We start from the raw sequence: 14,974 nt of genomic DNA, 5'->3' as shown, positions 1-14,974 counted from the left end.
CCATGTCTATTAAGGGTTATATCCTGACTGCCTTAAAGGCAGAAAAATTACTTATTTTTTTTACTTTACTTTACTTTACTTTAGTGATAAGAACAATAGTATCTACAAATTTAACTAAAATTAATTATTTTTATGAACGGATCAAAGCAAAAAGCAGCTTGATGGAAATTGTGTTTTTTGTTTGTTTTTTTTAAATGGAACTGCTCATGATCCAAACGATTGCACACACAGGACCTGTCAAACATGGCAGTGGTACTTTTATGGTTCATGTGCACTGGAGTTTACCAGTGGTTTCATTGCTGATAATGAACTGAGGAGGTACACAAGAGGGTGTCTGTGTCTTACACTTAGTCATACATCAACATTCCAGCATTCAGTGGGGTACCAATATGTGAACATTTTTTAGTAGGGTATGTTATTATCAGTGAAGCTTGAATAAAATATAAGATGATACATCCAATAATCCAGAATCCTGAGGCAAAAACAAGGAGAAAGCAGTGATTACAGCACCATGTTATCTGAAAACAGTAGCCCAGTGGTGGCTCGCAGCAAGAAGGTTCTGGGTTTGAACCAAATCGGCTGGATTTGGCCTGTTCTCCACGTGCCTGTATGGGTTTCTTCCAGGTAGTCAAGCTTCATACAATCCGAACACTTGCACATTTGGTGATTCTAAATTGTGTGTAGGTGTATATTTTGATTGTTGCTCACACAGTTTTGTCCTTGTTATGGCAACCTTTCCATAATGCACCCTGGTTCTCACTTTACTCAGTATAAAAGCTGTGGGCATGCACTGTCTTGGATTACAACCTGTTGTTCCAGTTTTCCCTTAGTTTCAGGTATTCAAGGAGTGCAGGTGTGTTCTGTTTTATCAGCTAAATAGAAGGCGCATTGTGAAGTGGTGTTACCTAACACCTCCAAAAATTTTGTCGCTTTTTCTTTTTACATGTTTGACACATCTATTTTTTTTTTTTATTATTTATCATGTATGTTTGGAGTAAGTATGTCCTCACTCTAATATTTAACATAGTAGAATTTATAAATGAAGTCAGAATACAAGAAAAGAAACCAAATGTAAAATTTAAGAATTGTTACCACCAAAACTTTTATGTTTTTCCTCTTTTTCCTTCATCTTGAGCTTACTGAGCACAGTAAATAATACAACACGCTGAAACAGCTACACAAAGGTACTATAAATGTACAACAAACAGTTCAAACTACATTTTCAGTTTAACAATGAAACATTAAAAAAATCTGTTATCTTCTACAGAGAAAAAGGTCTTTTACTGAGACATATCTGATTGATGATCGGTTCCAGTGATCGATCAGTGTTGCTTGAGAGGCTGTTTTTCAGCCTTAAGCAGTGTTTCCAGCTTTTTTTCCCCCACAGGTACCCTAAATAAAAAGACAGGGCAGCTTGAAATGTTAAGTCCAGGGCAGAGTTTCAGAAGATCATTATGTTTACTCAGAGAGTCTCCCTCATCTGGTTTTGGTAGCTGGACACTGACCAGATGATGTTTAGAGTTGTTTGCCTAATGGACTTAGAATATAACTGTATGTGACATGTATTCTTCGCTGCTGTAGTTGTACTTTTAACCTTTTTTTTTTGTTCAGTTTAAATAATATATGATCCCTGTATTTGTTCATCTCTATCATCTGGACTTTTTGTCTTGCGCAGTGTGTGCAAGTCTGTGAAAGTTTGAAATGCTTCATAGTTTGATGCTTTCTTTGATGTTGCAGAAGGCAAGTCCTTTGCTGGCGTGCACAGAAGCTTCAGTCTCTGGGTGGCAAAAGAGAAGCGTAGTTTTTGATTATTCTGCTGAATGATCATATCATTATATTTGTAACATTACGTAACTGCCATCAAGGGCAAGGTTTAAGGCTCAAAATCAATAAAAGGTACACTGCAGTTTCACTGGGGTTTGTATTTCACTGTGACCACAAATGACCTTACTTCCACAAGGTATACACTTTAATTTAAACAGTTAAGAGAGAAACAGGAACTCCTGACCTCAAATTCCTCATGTTACCCTAAATACAATTTACAGTGAGCTGCCTAAGATGCATCCAGTGGAAGGATCAGAAGCTGTTTTTAGACTTTTAAGATTTTGTGACCATTCAAACTCACCTTTTTTTTTTTGATTTACCTGTCTCGGTGTTCCTGGAGTAATGCACACAGCATACAACATCCACAAAGGAACCATGAGTGTTGAGGAGAGTGTAAACAATCCTCCAATAGCGTATCCCCACCAGGGATATTCATAGGTGTTGTTGAATTTGAGTGGGGTATATTTGATCAGGGAGAAGAGAAATGTGCACTGAAAACATAAGACAGGAGCAGGTATAAACTAAAAGCCTGATTTGTATTCAAGAAGAGAAAATTCATATTCATGGGGGATTAATTTTGACATTATATGATGTAAAACAAACACTTGTAAATAAGATTTAAAATTATATTCATTCAAATTTACAGCCTTTGCTTTTGTAGTGCCATTTGTTTCCAAACACTCCTGTCAGTCATGTCAAAACTTTAGGTACAGGTAACTGTGATTATATCCAATGTCTATGTATGCTTTTCTCTCTGGTCTATTTGATATAAATTGGTTTTAACTAGACATAATTTTATAACTACTTAAAACATACATGTATTTTTGATCCATCCGCAGCGGAATTTAATTTTTTTTCAAAGCTTTTTATTAAATCAACTGAAGTCACATTAGACATGTACACAAAATAATATTTCACCAATTGTGTGAAGCTAAAAATTGACTTCTTCTGTCACATTTATGCTGTCACAGTGGAAAATACTCCTCTGAAATAAGGTCAACATTTCAAATTTGAGGTCAGTGTACAGCATGTGCAAGTAATGTCAATGAGCCCAAACAGTAGGCTTTTAATGGATCTGAGAGTTGATATCCTTAATATGTTCATTTACAGTACAGCAGCCCTACTCACATCTTGTTTAAACTCTATAAGTTAGCTTAAATAGAGGGTGGCCTGAAAGAGAGAGGCTCCAAAATGGTTTGTTTCAGAAAAAGTAGTAAGGGGCTGTATTAGGAAGCAGTAAATCCTAAAACAAAAGTTTATTTTGAACTGTGAATCATGCAAAGCTACTCCAGAGTAGCCCAAAACTAAACTATGGCACTAAAACTAAACTATGGAGCATAAAAGATCCACTTTATAAATGCATTAAATGTCTTTGAGTTGCTATGCAGTGTCAAAGTGGAATTGTTTTCCATCTGGTTAAGACATAGACTAGTCTTAGAATAGAAGATTCTGACAGGTTTCACGTACACTCACTTAACAGCATTTCACAACATTTCTAATACTTACAGTACAGATCGCTGGTGTGAAGTACTGCCAACAGTATTTCATAAAAGGCCATGGTCGATATCCAATCATGTCCTTTGTATTGTCGTACTGACGATCTCCACCTACAGAAAAAAAAACATTGTTAACTATTTGGTTGTTTTCTCACACACACAAACATAATACCATATATATAATGCCAAAAAATGATTTTGGTGATCTGGACAGAGTGTTTTCAGCGATAATGCTATGTCCAGATAAACAGAATCAACTTTTAGAGATTTCATTACCGGGATGGAGCATGGATCAAGACATATGTATAATGGAGGTTCTGTATTGTGCTTCACTTTCATTTTACAGAAGTTAAAATGAAAGTGAAGCCAAGATTTGAATTTAATACATGGGTTTGATACATCCAAAAGTTGCAAATTTTACCCAAGTGGCAACCTGTAGAACTGCTGTTCTTTGAGGCGAGCTCAGAAAGCGAGTCAGTCCCCATAGACCCAAATGTTAAAATATCCAGTTTTACACCAGAATTTTGATATTTCTAGCTAATTTTAACTATCATAAAACCTCTACAGGAAGTGATCTTTTTCTCTGCTATTTAAGTTCTATGATGACTTAAGAAAAAAATTCATAACTCTAGTGTATAAATAAAAATGTGGCTATTTTGTGATACGTGGCTGTCATTTTTTTTTTTTTTACTTAAAGTATTCAAATTATTTATTAATAGTAAATTAATGAAGCACCTTCCAATCAAGCTGGCTATATAGTGTTGGGGTAACCTGATAAATTTCCCAGTTTTACCCTTTCTGCAAACTCCGATCGCATCTGTTTGAAAAGCTAACATGGTGACAGCCAAATTGGCAGATTTGAGGTTTTTAGATGATAGTACACATGCCAATGAATGACTTTACAGCGTTTGGTCCATTTTTTAAATACACTGAATGATTTGACCAAGTTAAAACTGCTACTTACCATAGACCCATCCTATGCAGACAGACTGAAGAATAGCAAAAAGTAGGAGGGTCATCCCACTGCAGGCATAGTAGTCAAACAGCTGGAAAATATAAAGGCCGCCCTACAAATATATAGAAACAAAATATATGACTGCATCTATAACTATAGATTCACCATACTAAATCCATATTCTGAGAACATAGTCCATATAAAAGCAGAGCAAAACATGAGCAGGTGTATCATTCTTGTGAATTCAGCCCTTAACTTAAAAATTCTTCTGTTCAATGAGATTAAAATAGTGCGTGCTAAGTTTAGTTAATCTACTGTATTTCCCTCTGTATTTCTCACTTGTGAATTCCTTATGTTTTTATAGTTGAAAATATTACAAGGTTCATTTTTAAATTGATTTATTTTTTAAATTCCATTTTTAAATGATCAAGAAAATCTGAAAACGCTCACCTCTGTCACCATCAGAAGGCCTACAAGGAAGCTTCCGACATTAATTCCAAGAAGAAGGAGTTTACGGTGACAGTTGTTTTGAAAAAAGGAAGGATACATGTCCGAGATTGTTGTGACCAGTGCCTCTTGATACACAAACTGCGGTGATGGGAGAGATTATTTCGTATTACCACAAAGGAAACAACTCTAAGATGTACATGACAAATAGATTGGTATTACCTCACTATCTAATCCCAGAAAGATGACCATGATGAAGAAGAAAATCGCCCAGAGCTGAGGAACCGGCATTAAAGCCACAGCACGAGGATAAGCAATAAATGCCAATCCAGGTCCTGCAAAAATGGAAGCAAAATATAGTCGTTTTCTCAGACAGCTCTTAACAGTATCACTCTGGGTTTCCATCCATACCTGATTCAGCTACCATCGATATATCCAAGCCTTGTTCTTTTGCCATGAAACCAAGCACAGAGAAAATGGCAAAACCAGCTACAAAACTGGTTAAACTGTTTAACAGGCACAGGTAAACACAGTCTCTGTAGGTGAAATTTTTCAAAGGTGAGAAAACAAGCAAATTACAGTAACTACAAAAGTAAAGGAAGAATTCCTACAAACCTGTAGCAGTTGTTGTTGTACTTGTTGTAGCTTCCCAATGAAGTCAGAACCCCCGTGCAAACTCCATAGGAGTAGAAAATTTGGCTGCCCGCATCCATCCATACCTGAGGGATTTAAAGTCATTTTGATTGGTAAATATGTAAGTGTACAAAAAAGTGCATTTACATCATACTAACTGCTTCTAGTAGTAAAAGTTCAATAATATGCCAAGTTATCAAAAAACTGATTTACTAAAAGTATTTGCAAAACAACACAGATGTTCCTGATCCTTGAATTTACTGGAATCTGTTGCTCATTTAAATTATTTCTTGAAAATTAAGAACAATTACATATATTCTCTACTGACTGAGAATAGGATTGGCACACGCATTCTTTTCAGGTCATATGGTAATCTTCAAACTCATTACCACTGAAATAAAAAATAAATAAAAACTATGATGCTGTGTAAAGGCTGGATAAAAACTAAACCATGCCATTGGTGAGTACAGGGCTGTGCACAGTAAGTGCAAAAACATCATATTCTTTTCGACCCCCCCCCCCCCCTTTTTTTTCTTTAACTACATGCTATTGTTAAATGCAAAAGATGTGCAATGCAATTAAATGCAATGTGACATGCATTATAGGAAAAAAGCGAATACTTCTTCAGTACTAGAGAATTTAGCACCTCAGGATCAGTGAGACGGGATGGGTCTGGGTAGAGGTAGAACATAATTCCATCTTTGGCTCCAGGTAATGTGAGGCCACGAACCAGCAACACCACCAGCATCACAAATGGAAATGTGGCGGTGAAATACACCACCTTCAATACAAGCAACTGTCAGTATATGTTTTAAAAAAAAAAACGACTTAGATGCTTCATAGAAGAGTTTGAATGAAATGAAAAATTAGTATATAAAGTTTGTTCTGCACCTTTCCTGTGGTCTTCACTCCATTCCAGATACAGAAATAGCACAAAACCCAGGCAAGAAGAAGACAAAGGGCCAGGTCCCAACGGATATTCCCAATGTTATCTATTCCATCAGACAGGCCCAAGATTCTCCTCCTGTTACAAAGTTTATACAGAAGTTTATATATAAGCTTTCATATATGAAAACCTTATTAGCCTTATGGTATGGTCCATATTACCATACTTACTCCCAGAATTCAACAACTGAAGACACACTCTTTCCATTTGGGTCCACAGGAAATGTTTGATTGTGACTATGTTCAAAACAGCCATCTTGCATGAAAAATTAAGCAGGCTTGTGAAATGCGAATAACACATGCATGATGCAATTATGTGAAATGAATACAAAATAAAATCTTAGTACTTGTGTTCCAACTGTTGTGACAGCTTGCCCATGGAAGCTCAGCCCTGAACGATGAAAACAGGTAGAGAAACGCCCAAGCCAGTATGATGATGTAATACATACCAGTGTACAAAACAACCACTTGGCTTCCGTAACCTAAACCTATTAAGAAATAGTGCGATGAACAATATCAGTTTTTATTTGATTCTAAGCTCCCTTCAAGCTTAGACTTTAAAAGTTCATCTGTATTTAAAAAAAAAAAATCATCTGTACAAATATATAAAAATACAATAAAGTTGCACTATGGCTTTTTATTTAGGTCACATACACAACAACAACTTTGATGTCCTTACATTTGTTGTAATGTAATTTTTACGTTTGTATTAGGTTTGTACTTTCTACTCCATTATATTTCAATCCATCCATCAAACAATGTTCTTAACTGCTTATCCAAGGTTTTCCCAGCTGGCATAAAGCTAGAAGCTGGGTACGCCCTGGTCACCAGTCTGCCTGCCTTTCAGAGATTCATAAACATATGAAATATACTATCCCTAGGGTTTACATTTAGTGATGCTGAGGCTAACATGACATGTCACAAAGTTTATCTCAGACCCATTTTCTTGACAATGCACTCAAATGGTCTTTACAGTCATCGGGTCTCTATCCAATAAAGTACATTTGAGATGTCTGATGTTATCAAGTCAAAATGGATCACTGAGGAATGTTTCCAGCACCTTGGTGAATCTATGCCATGAATAATTAAAGCCGGTCTGAAGGTGAAAGGGTGATAAATCCTGTTCTAACAAGATCTAATTAAAATAATAAAGAAAAAAATCACAAAAAAAAAAAAACTACCTTCAAACAGTGGACAGATTTTTCTCCAACATGTTATTCCACCCTGACTGGTGTACTGACCCAAAGATGTCTCCAAGAAGAAGAGTGGGATGCCACAGGTGAACAAAAATAAAACATAAGGAATGAAGAAAACACCTTAAAAACAAATAAATATCAGTAATTATTGATAACATCTAAGAAATGTGTATACACCATATTGCTCAATGTGTGCAATTAGTATTGTTTTTGTTTTTTCCATGCTGAATTCAATCTTTATCTTTGGCAATAAAGGCTACATGACATTTGTTTTCAAGATGGACATAACAACAACAATGTACCTCCTCCGTTTTTGTAGCAAAGGTATGGAAACCTCCAGACATTCCCCAGCCCAATAATGTGCCCAGCTACTGCCAGGATGAACTCCAGCTTGTTGGCCCACTGCTCTCTCTCTGGAGCTTTGGGCTGGGTATGTCCCAGTCTGTTCCCAGGGTTCATCACGTTCATTTTCACAGTGGATTTCTGTTTTTGGTCCATTTCAGCCCTTTAACAATTAAGTTTGTGTATCTCAATATCTTCTAAAATAAACAAAATACATAGAATGTCAACATCCAGTATACTCACTGAAACTCAGTGCTGTTTAAAGAAGGCCAAAAGAAAAAACTCACCTTACACCTTAGGATACAAAATAAGAGTCATGTGAATGGAAAATGCCGCTGATTTTGTCACTAATTTTCTGTCCAGTTCTTGTTATCTCTCAGCTTTTTCTCCCTTTTCTCCATCCTTAAGAATGGCTTCGTGACACGCACCCTTCCACTGAGACCATTTCTGATGAGGCTTCAGTGATCAGTAAATGGATGAATAGAAAGGCCAGATGCACCTCTTAGGTCCTATGTCAGGTCTTTGCTAGAATTTTCCTATTTCTTAAGGGCATGACTCTCAGATATTACAGTTTTTCTCAAATGTTAAAACACAAAAGCCAATCCTGTAACCCAAATGACCAGTAGTCTAAACACATTTACTAAATGTAGCCACCATATTCCAGTACCATAAACACATGTCACATGAAGACACAATTCACAAAACACAACCCTCTGTACTCATAAATCTAAACACATTTTTCCTTGCTAAAACACATGTTGCAAAACAACTCTGCTCATATCCTCAAATGAAAGCCCATGTGATGCAAAATGCTTGCCACAGTCACCAATCTTTGAACACAGGGAACACACCTGGCGTCATTCACTACACACAATGACTCAAAATTGAAGACACTTGTTGCTAATGCTGTACCCACATGTAAAAGCAAGTTCAGAGTGCACAGTATGCTGAAGGTTCCAAACAAACACAATGGATGAAGGCAGAGTCAGGGGAAGAGGAATCTGATGCAGAGGAGGGAGAAGAGCTGGCCCTGGAAGAAGAGGAGCAGGCCAATGAGGAAGAGGAGTTCAAATGAGAGGAGGAAGAGGAGCGACCAACGAGGAAGAGGAGAAGGCCAACATGGGAGAGGAGAAGGTCCAGGAGGGAGAGCAAGACAACCTCGCACCATCATTACGGACGAGATGCGAGCAACAGCTCAGCGACATGATGCCGCACAGTGATTGTGGTGTGTGTGTGGTGTGAATAACGTAAATAAAAAAACTTCACACCCTGTTCATGTTTTCAAGATTACTGTTGTGTGCAATAGATTCTGTTTTTGCATTGAGTTGTGTTACAGTAGTGTACGTACATGCAGGATTTTCTATAGATTTATACTACTCATATGAAACTCACAAATCTAAATGCCTAATCCTCTGCAGAGATCTACGACGATCCGTTACTGTATAGCTTCTAAAATATGCATTGGCAGTTATGAAACAAAGAACCTTCTCACAAATTGAGCATTGTGTTTTCAATTGTTTTGCTGTAGTGTGTAATGCTGTGTATAGTGTTTACAGTTTTGACAGCTTCGAGCTGCTCTCTTGGTGTGGGAGTTTGAGTTTTGCAGTGGGAAGGTGTGGTTGTGTTTATGTAGCTTTAGAGAAGGGTGTTGTGTTTGGACATTGGGGGACCTGGTGGTAACGTTTGTGAAATGTGTTTTAGCATTTGAGAAAAACTGTAATTGTCAGCCAAAGATATTTTTTTTAGGTCTGCCATTTCTTGTTTTGTCCTGAACCTGTTTCCCCCCATTTTTTAAGGACACAATAAACAGATTTGCCAAGTTTTTAACTAAAAGCTCTGTTGGTGTGAAAATACTGTGTTATCTTTGATATGTTTCACAGATTAGACTAAAGAAATTGTGTGTGTGTGTGTGTGTGTGTGTGTGTGTGTGTGTGTGTGTGTGTGTGTGTGTGTGTGTGTGTGTGTGTGTGTGTGTGTGTGTGTGTGTGTGTGTGTTTCTGTGACTTAGTAACAAATTGCCTTAAGAAATTTTGCATTTTGTTTTAAAATCATTTCTTTGCTGTCTGGTATGTGTAGAAAAATCACTGGTACATCCAGTTAGATGCCTTTTTATGCTTCAATAGGTTCATGTTAAGTGGTTTAAAAACATTGCTGTGAAAATGACCTGGACTGAAAATGAGTGAAAAAGCAGCCATTGTCCAAAGAAAAACTTTGAAAGACCCTCAGAAAACCTGGTGAACTGTTGTTTAGGACTATTTTTAAAATGAATCTTGAACTAAAAAATTAGTGAAAATAAATGTAGTTGTTTCAGCTGGACATCGTGGCTTTATCCTGGTCATCTTAGTGTTGGCATAACCTTAGGAATCATGTTAACATATATACAAAGATACCGGAGTTACCAAGCAATGATCTTATTCCAAAAGTATAATATTTAACAACTTACAGCATCTTGATTATAGCAGGTAACGTGAAAACACATATAATTTCCAATTTACTATTTAGAACAGCCCCAGTTTAGAGAATGCATGCATTGTATGTCTGCTCACTTTATTCTTCCTATTCTTATAATCTGTACTGAGCAACAACACAAGTACCTGACTATTTTTTACAAAGATATAACTTACTTTTTTATTCTTCCTTCCAGTTCAGTATCTTTTCTTCTAACTAATGGTATTGCAATAAACAAATTGCAATGTATAGACGTAAAACATAGAAACAAGCTTAGTGGCATCATTTAACCAATTACCAACACTTTAAACAAAAGGAAAATGTAAACCAACATACCTTGAGCAGCTCAGGCTGTTTCCCCTTTAAAAGCCGTCTTCTGAAATAAAACACCTGCTTCTTTCTAGAAAGTATCTTTGGTAAAATGAGTTTCTGTGAGGAGTGGCCATAGAGACTAACGCAGTCTTTTCTTTGGAACCAGTAGAGAACACTCACACACACAGACACACACACAGACACACAGGCGTAGTTTGGAGTTGGTTTATGTTTTGTGTGTTGGTCAAGATAAAGTCACTTTTTTGGGGGGAGGGGGTTATCTTTTTATAACAAGGTAACATGCAGAACATCTGTTTCCCTCTTGTTGTTTTGTGAAATAAATTTGAAACATTCGTTTTTTATAATGATTAGTTAATCATAAATCAACAATGAATCTATTTTTTTTTTTTGCACAGGTGCTAAAGGTGTTGCTACATTATGGAATGTATTGTTAGTGATTTCACAGAAAACCAACCTTCAGCTCAGTTCGAAGGCTGCACGTGGCAGGTTTTTTTCCCCTCCTTTCTCTCACGTGACCTTTCATAACAAGAGGACTAAAAAGAAGATATCATGTCTCAGAAAATAAACATCAGAGGAGTTGTTTTCTCATCATAAATGTTGGTCTCAAATATAGTTATCTATGTAACTATGTGCGTACCTAAGATTCAGGTGAATAGCTGAATATTTGTTCATTGTTAGGTGTGAAAAATGTTGCTTGCATATCAGTCAGAATAGTTTGCATTTAAAGTCTCATATACGAAATGCAAAGCATTGCAGGAATTTTCAAATTAGATGACAGTTTGGTTCTTCCTGAAATGGATCCACGGTTTTGTGTGGCTTTTCAGTTCCTGGGTTTACTGTATTAACTAACTAACTTCAGATTAAGTTACAAAATTGCAAGGTCTAATGCTACATTCTTTCTAGTGAAAACAGTGCTTGGCGTCTGTAGTATGACCAAAAGTATTGCAGCCATGTGCAATGAATTTGTGATCTTCCCTTTGAAGCGGTTGGTTAAAAGACCAGGACAGTGTCAATAATTATCTTCAAAGTGAGTATATTGGAACCAAATAGTGCCAAATATTGGAACACTTACAATCAGCTGCCAAAAGCAAAAAATGTAATGCAGTCTGGACAATCAGATAATTCCTAGTTGCAAGGAAGATGTCATCTTTTTGCTCTAATGTGGCTGAGCCATAAGTCTGCTTGTGTCCTGCACTTGAGTCTAACCACCACAAGCGATCTGTGACCATGGCAAAGGGGCAATTTTAATCCTCCATGCTCTCCCTGCTCACTGAGAGATGCTTTATCTAAACAGGACACATTTGAAAATCCCATACAAAATTAATCTTAAGTTCAGTTGAGGGTATTCACACTGGAAATGTTAAAAGAAGAGATGGGGCATGAACTAAAGTCAGACAGTTTATAATGAAACAATCTCCCCAAGTTTCCCAAAGAAGGGAAGGAGCTTTGGTTAAAGAATAACAACAAAATACTTCTGCCGTAAAGACAGTCATCACTCACACAACGTGAGGACAGTTGAAGGTCACAGAGAGGTCGCACTCTATGGTCTTCCATCATTGTAGTGTGGTGAAGCACGTGTCAGAAAACTTCAGTACGTATTTTTAAACAGATCACAGATGTATAAATCTTTTTGTACTCAGTGTACAAGTTTTTTGTGCTATAGTAAAATATAATTTTTAACACAGCATTAATGCTAACTTATACCAAGAAAAGCTTAAAATTAGTGGGTATGCAAAGGATTTAGCTTAAGGCCTATTTTTAGTTTTTTCTAAGCTGTCTTTTTAATTTAATCATTTAATTCTAATGAGAAATGACCTGTCCAACAACAAGCTTGGGTCTATATATGATATAGCTATTAAATTTGAGGAATAAAGGATTCATTATCCTTAGTACTATAAAAAACAAAAATAAAAAAAAATTTATTTTCTTTTAAAGAGAATCGTGCACTATTATTTTCTTTTAGCTACTCTATCAAGATTTTTTCCAGAAACCTACTGCCTCCTGCATGCTGTATTTTGGTCAAAAGGTGTGTTTGTGTTAAATACAAATAACATGTAGTGAACATGATAAACATGAAGTGAAATTAAATACCTATGTGCAAGAGCTTGATCAAAGTGAGACTGGTCCTGTTAAATCAGGAGACAGCTGTGTTTCTTTGCACTCAAGTAGCCCTCACTTTGAAACACGTCGCCAATGATGATTCATTAACAACCCCAACAATGATTTGTCCAAAATAAATCTAGGGTGGTTATTAAAGGCTCTTCTGCCAGGGGCACACAGAAAAACGTTAGTTCTGTCTGAAGAGACAAGGTGTGTTTCAAACTGAAAAAGCGGGACTTCCACAAGTGACCTCAGAAGACAACAAACTGTGAGTATAAGATCCAGAAACTTCCTAGAAACTCTTGCCGCTCTGATGTTTCTAAAACTGAATAACTTTAACCTGCTTTAACCATCTTGAACCAACTTTAACCCGTGATGTGGTCAACACAAAACTATGCAAATCATTTTAACTAGTGAATGTAATTTTTTAAAACATTTTGAATAAAAGTATAACTGCTTAACAAATGTAAAGCTGTTAAATGATTGTTGTTCTGCTTCAGTTAGAACTCACATTCAGGAAAACTCACATTCTTGAGTTCGGATTAATTTTGTTCGATCTGGACTTAAATAGTAATGAAAAGCTGAGAATTTGATTTGAGTGATTTGATTTATTGGGAGTTAGATGTTCATATATGGTACTATTTCTTAATGTACAACAACAGGTTTGATGTTTTTTTATTCTGTTGATCGCAGGTAAACAAAATTTTTGTATTGTGTTTCAGAACAGTCACTGTTGGGGTTTTTACTTCAGATAGCTTTCACTCAAACCTCTCCAAATGTGTTCTAAAGGCACTAAATTAACAGTTTAAATGTGGCCAGTTTTTCAGGACTGTGTATTAGAGATGGCACGATACCACTTTTTTATGTCCAATACCGATACCGATATCATAAATTTGGATATCTGCCGATACCGATATGAAAATACACTATATAATATAGTGTATTTTTTAATCAATAAAACTGTTTTTTTAATATATTGCTGCATTTTGTATAAGTTAATGCTCAAGTTTAAATAAACAACAACACTAAAGCTATTCTGTTATACCTGAATGTAAAAAATACACTGCACCCAAAATATTTCATAGTTCAGCAATACTGATCTAATCAACTTAAACCTACTCCATCCTCCCTATTCTGGTATTTTAAAGAGTACGTAGCAGAAATATTAAGCAAGCTAACTAATAGGGTTGCAAACTCCCAGCAAAAAAAATAAATAGGGAACCACCCCCCACCCTCCACCTCATGATTCTTAATCGACATAATCAACTTTAATTTGATGCAATGTGGGGGAAAAATGCACAAAATAAATTATTTTTCAAGAATAATTAAATAGATTCAACATCTTTCTTCAACAGAATTGCAGACTTCACAGATCGTACCTTCCCAAAGGAAAAAGTACTATAGCTTACTAGGGTATATTAGACTTAACAGTTACTATATACAGAGTAATGGACTTCTATATATTTTACATAAGATTAAAACTTTGGGTTAAGATTCAGATAATTATTTATTAAAAAGCTAGACATTTTAAATGAGAATAAGAAAGAAAAGTATGTCTTTGTGCCCCCCTTTTCACTGTTAATGCCCTATCGGGCCCCCTGGCTAAACTTTGCTAGATCCGCCCTTGCACAGTTACCAGCCGTCAGCTACGTAGAAAAGGATCCTGGTGTAGAAAGTAATATTAAATAAATTCTAACAACAGCTTATCAAGATATCTGATTCAGTAATTTACGTCAGTATCGGACCGATACCGATACGTGATATCGGATCGGACCATCTCTACTATGCATATAAGTGCTCACCTAACACATAAGCTAAACAATCAGTGACTAATTCACTGCAGATAAATATGAACACTCCTTTCATTATCAAAGAAAGGTCAGTAAAACAAAAGACATCGTGTGTTTCGGGACTGTTGCTGTGCCCTGACTTCACAGCAGTCTGAACAGCTGACAGCTGTGGAGCTAAAGGGCCGGTTAGTGGAAAGTGTCCTGAGAAAAAACAAGAAACAAGGGCAGCGGGAGAAAATGACTAGAGGAGTGTATACTACACAATAGCAGATACTGACTTCATGTTTCCTAATCATTAAACGCGGATTAAACGGGATGTGATAGCTCTGGTTTCTGTTTTACTGAATTTTTTCACATGTACTTGAGGTCACTGCTAAAAGAAAAAATGTTTAAAAAGCTGTTCTTAATTATTGGCTTTAGACTTCCAAAATAACATTGCACCGTATCCAAGCTGGTCACTTCAGT

The 14,974-nt window shown here is 36.3% G+C and overlaps 1 protein-coding gene across 1 annotated transcript; it reads right to left on the bottom strand.

Moving 5' to 3' along the window:
- Window positions 1-201: 201 nt before the first annotated feature.
- Window positions 202-10,160, bottom strand: slc6a22.2 (solute carrier family 6 member 22, tandem duplicate 2). Its single transcript, XM_026167446.2, has 14 exons — window positions 7,799-10,160; window positions 7,482-7,616; window positions 6,648-6,788; window positions 6,472-6,556; window positions 6,247-6,379; window positions 6,002-6,136; window positions 5,338-5,441; window positions 5,134-5,258; window positions 4,945-5,057; window positions 4,726-4,863; window positions 4,285-4,387; window positions 3,331-3,431; window positions 2,145-2,315; window positions 202-1,777 (listed from the first exon to the last, which is right to left on the bottom strand). Exons 1-14 carry the CDS (start codon window positions 7,992-7,994, stop codon window positions 1,613-1,615), a joined length of 1,845 nt encoding a protein of 614 aa, XP_026023231.2. The 5' UTR covers window positions 7,995-10,160; the 3' UTR covers window positions 202-1,612.
- Window positions 10,161-14,974: the final 4,814 nt, after the last annotated feature.

The sequence above is a fragment of the Astatotilapia calliptera genome, chromosome 5, assembly GCF_964374335.1.
Source record: "Astatotilapia calliptera chromosome 5, fAstCal68.1, whole genome shotgun sequence".
NCBI lineage: Eukaryota > Metazoa > Chordata > Actinopteri > Cichliformes > Cichlidae > Astatotilapia > Astatotilapia calliptera.
Note: the sequence above shows the minus strand (reverse complement) of the source record. Positions and strands in the feature narration are given on the sequence as shown.

Bases quoted from the DNA above. Each gene is read 5' to 3' on its own strand.
- slc6a22.2 (XM_026167446.2), bottom strand. From the start codon at position 7,994: ATGGACCAAAAACAGAAATCCACTGTGAAAATGAACGTGATGAACCCT. The intron at 5,442-6,001 runs GTGCTAAATTCT...TAAATCCCTCAG, and splicing joins CCCGTCTCACTGATCCTGAG to GTATGGATGGATGCGGGCAG. The intron at 5,058-5,133 runs GTATGGATGGAA...CCATTTTTGCAG, and splicing joins ATCGATGGTAGCTGAATCAG to GACCTGGATTGGCATTTATT.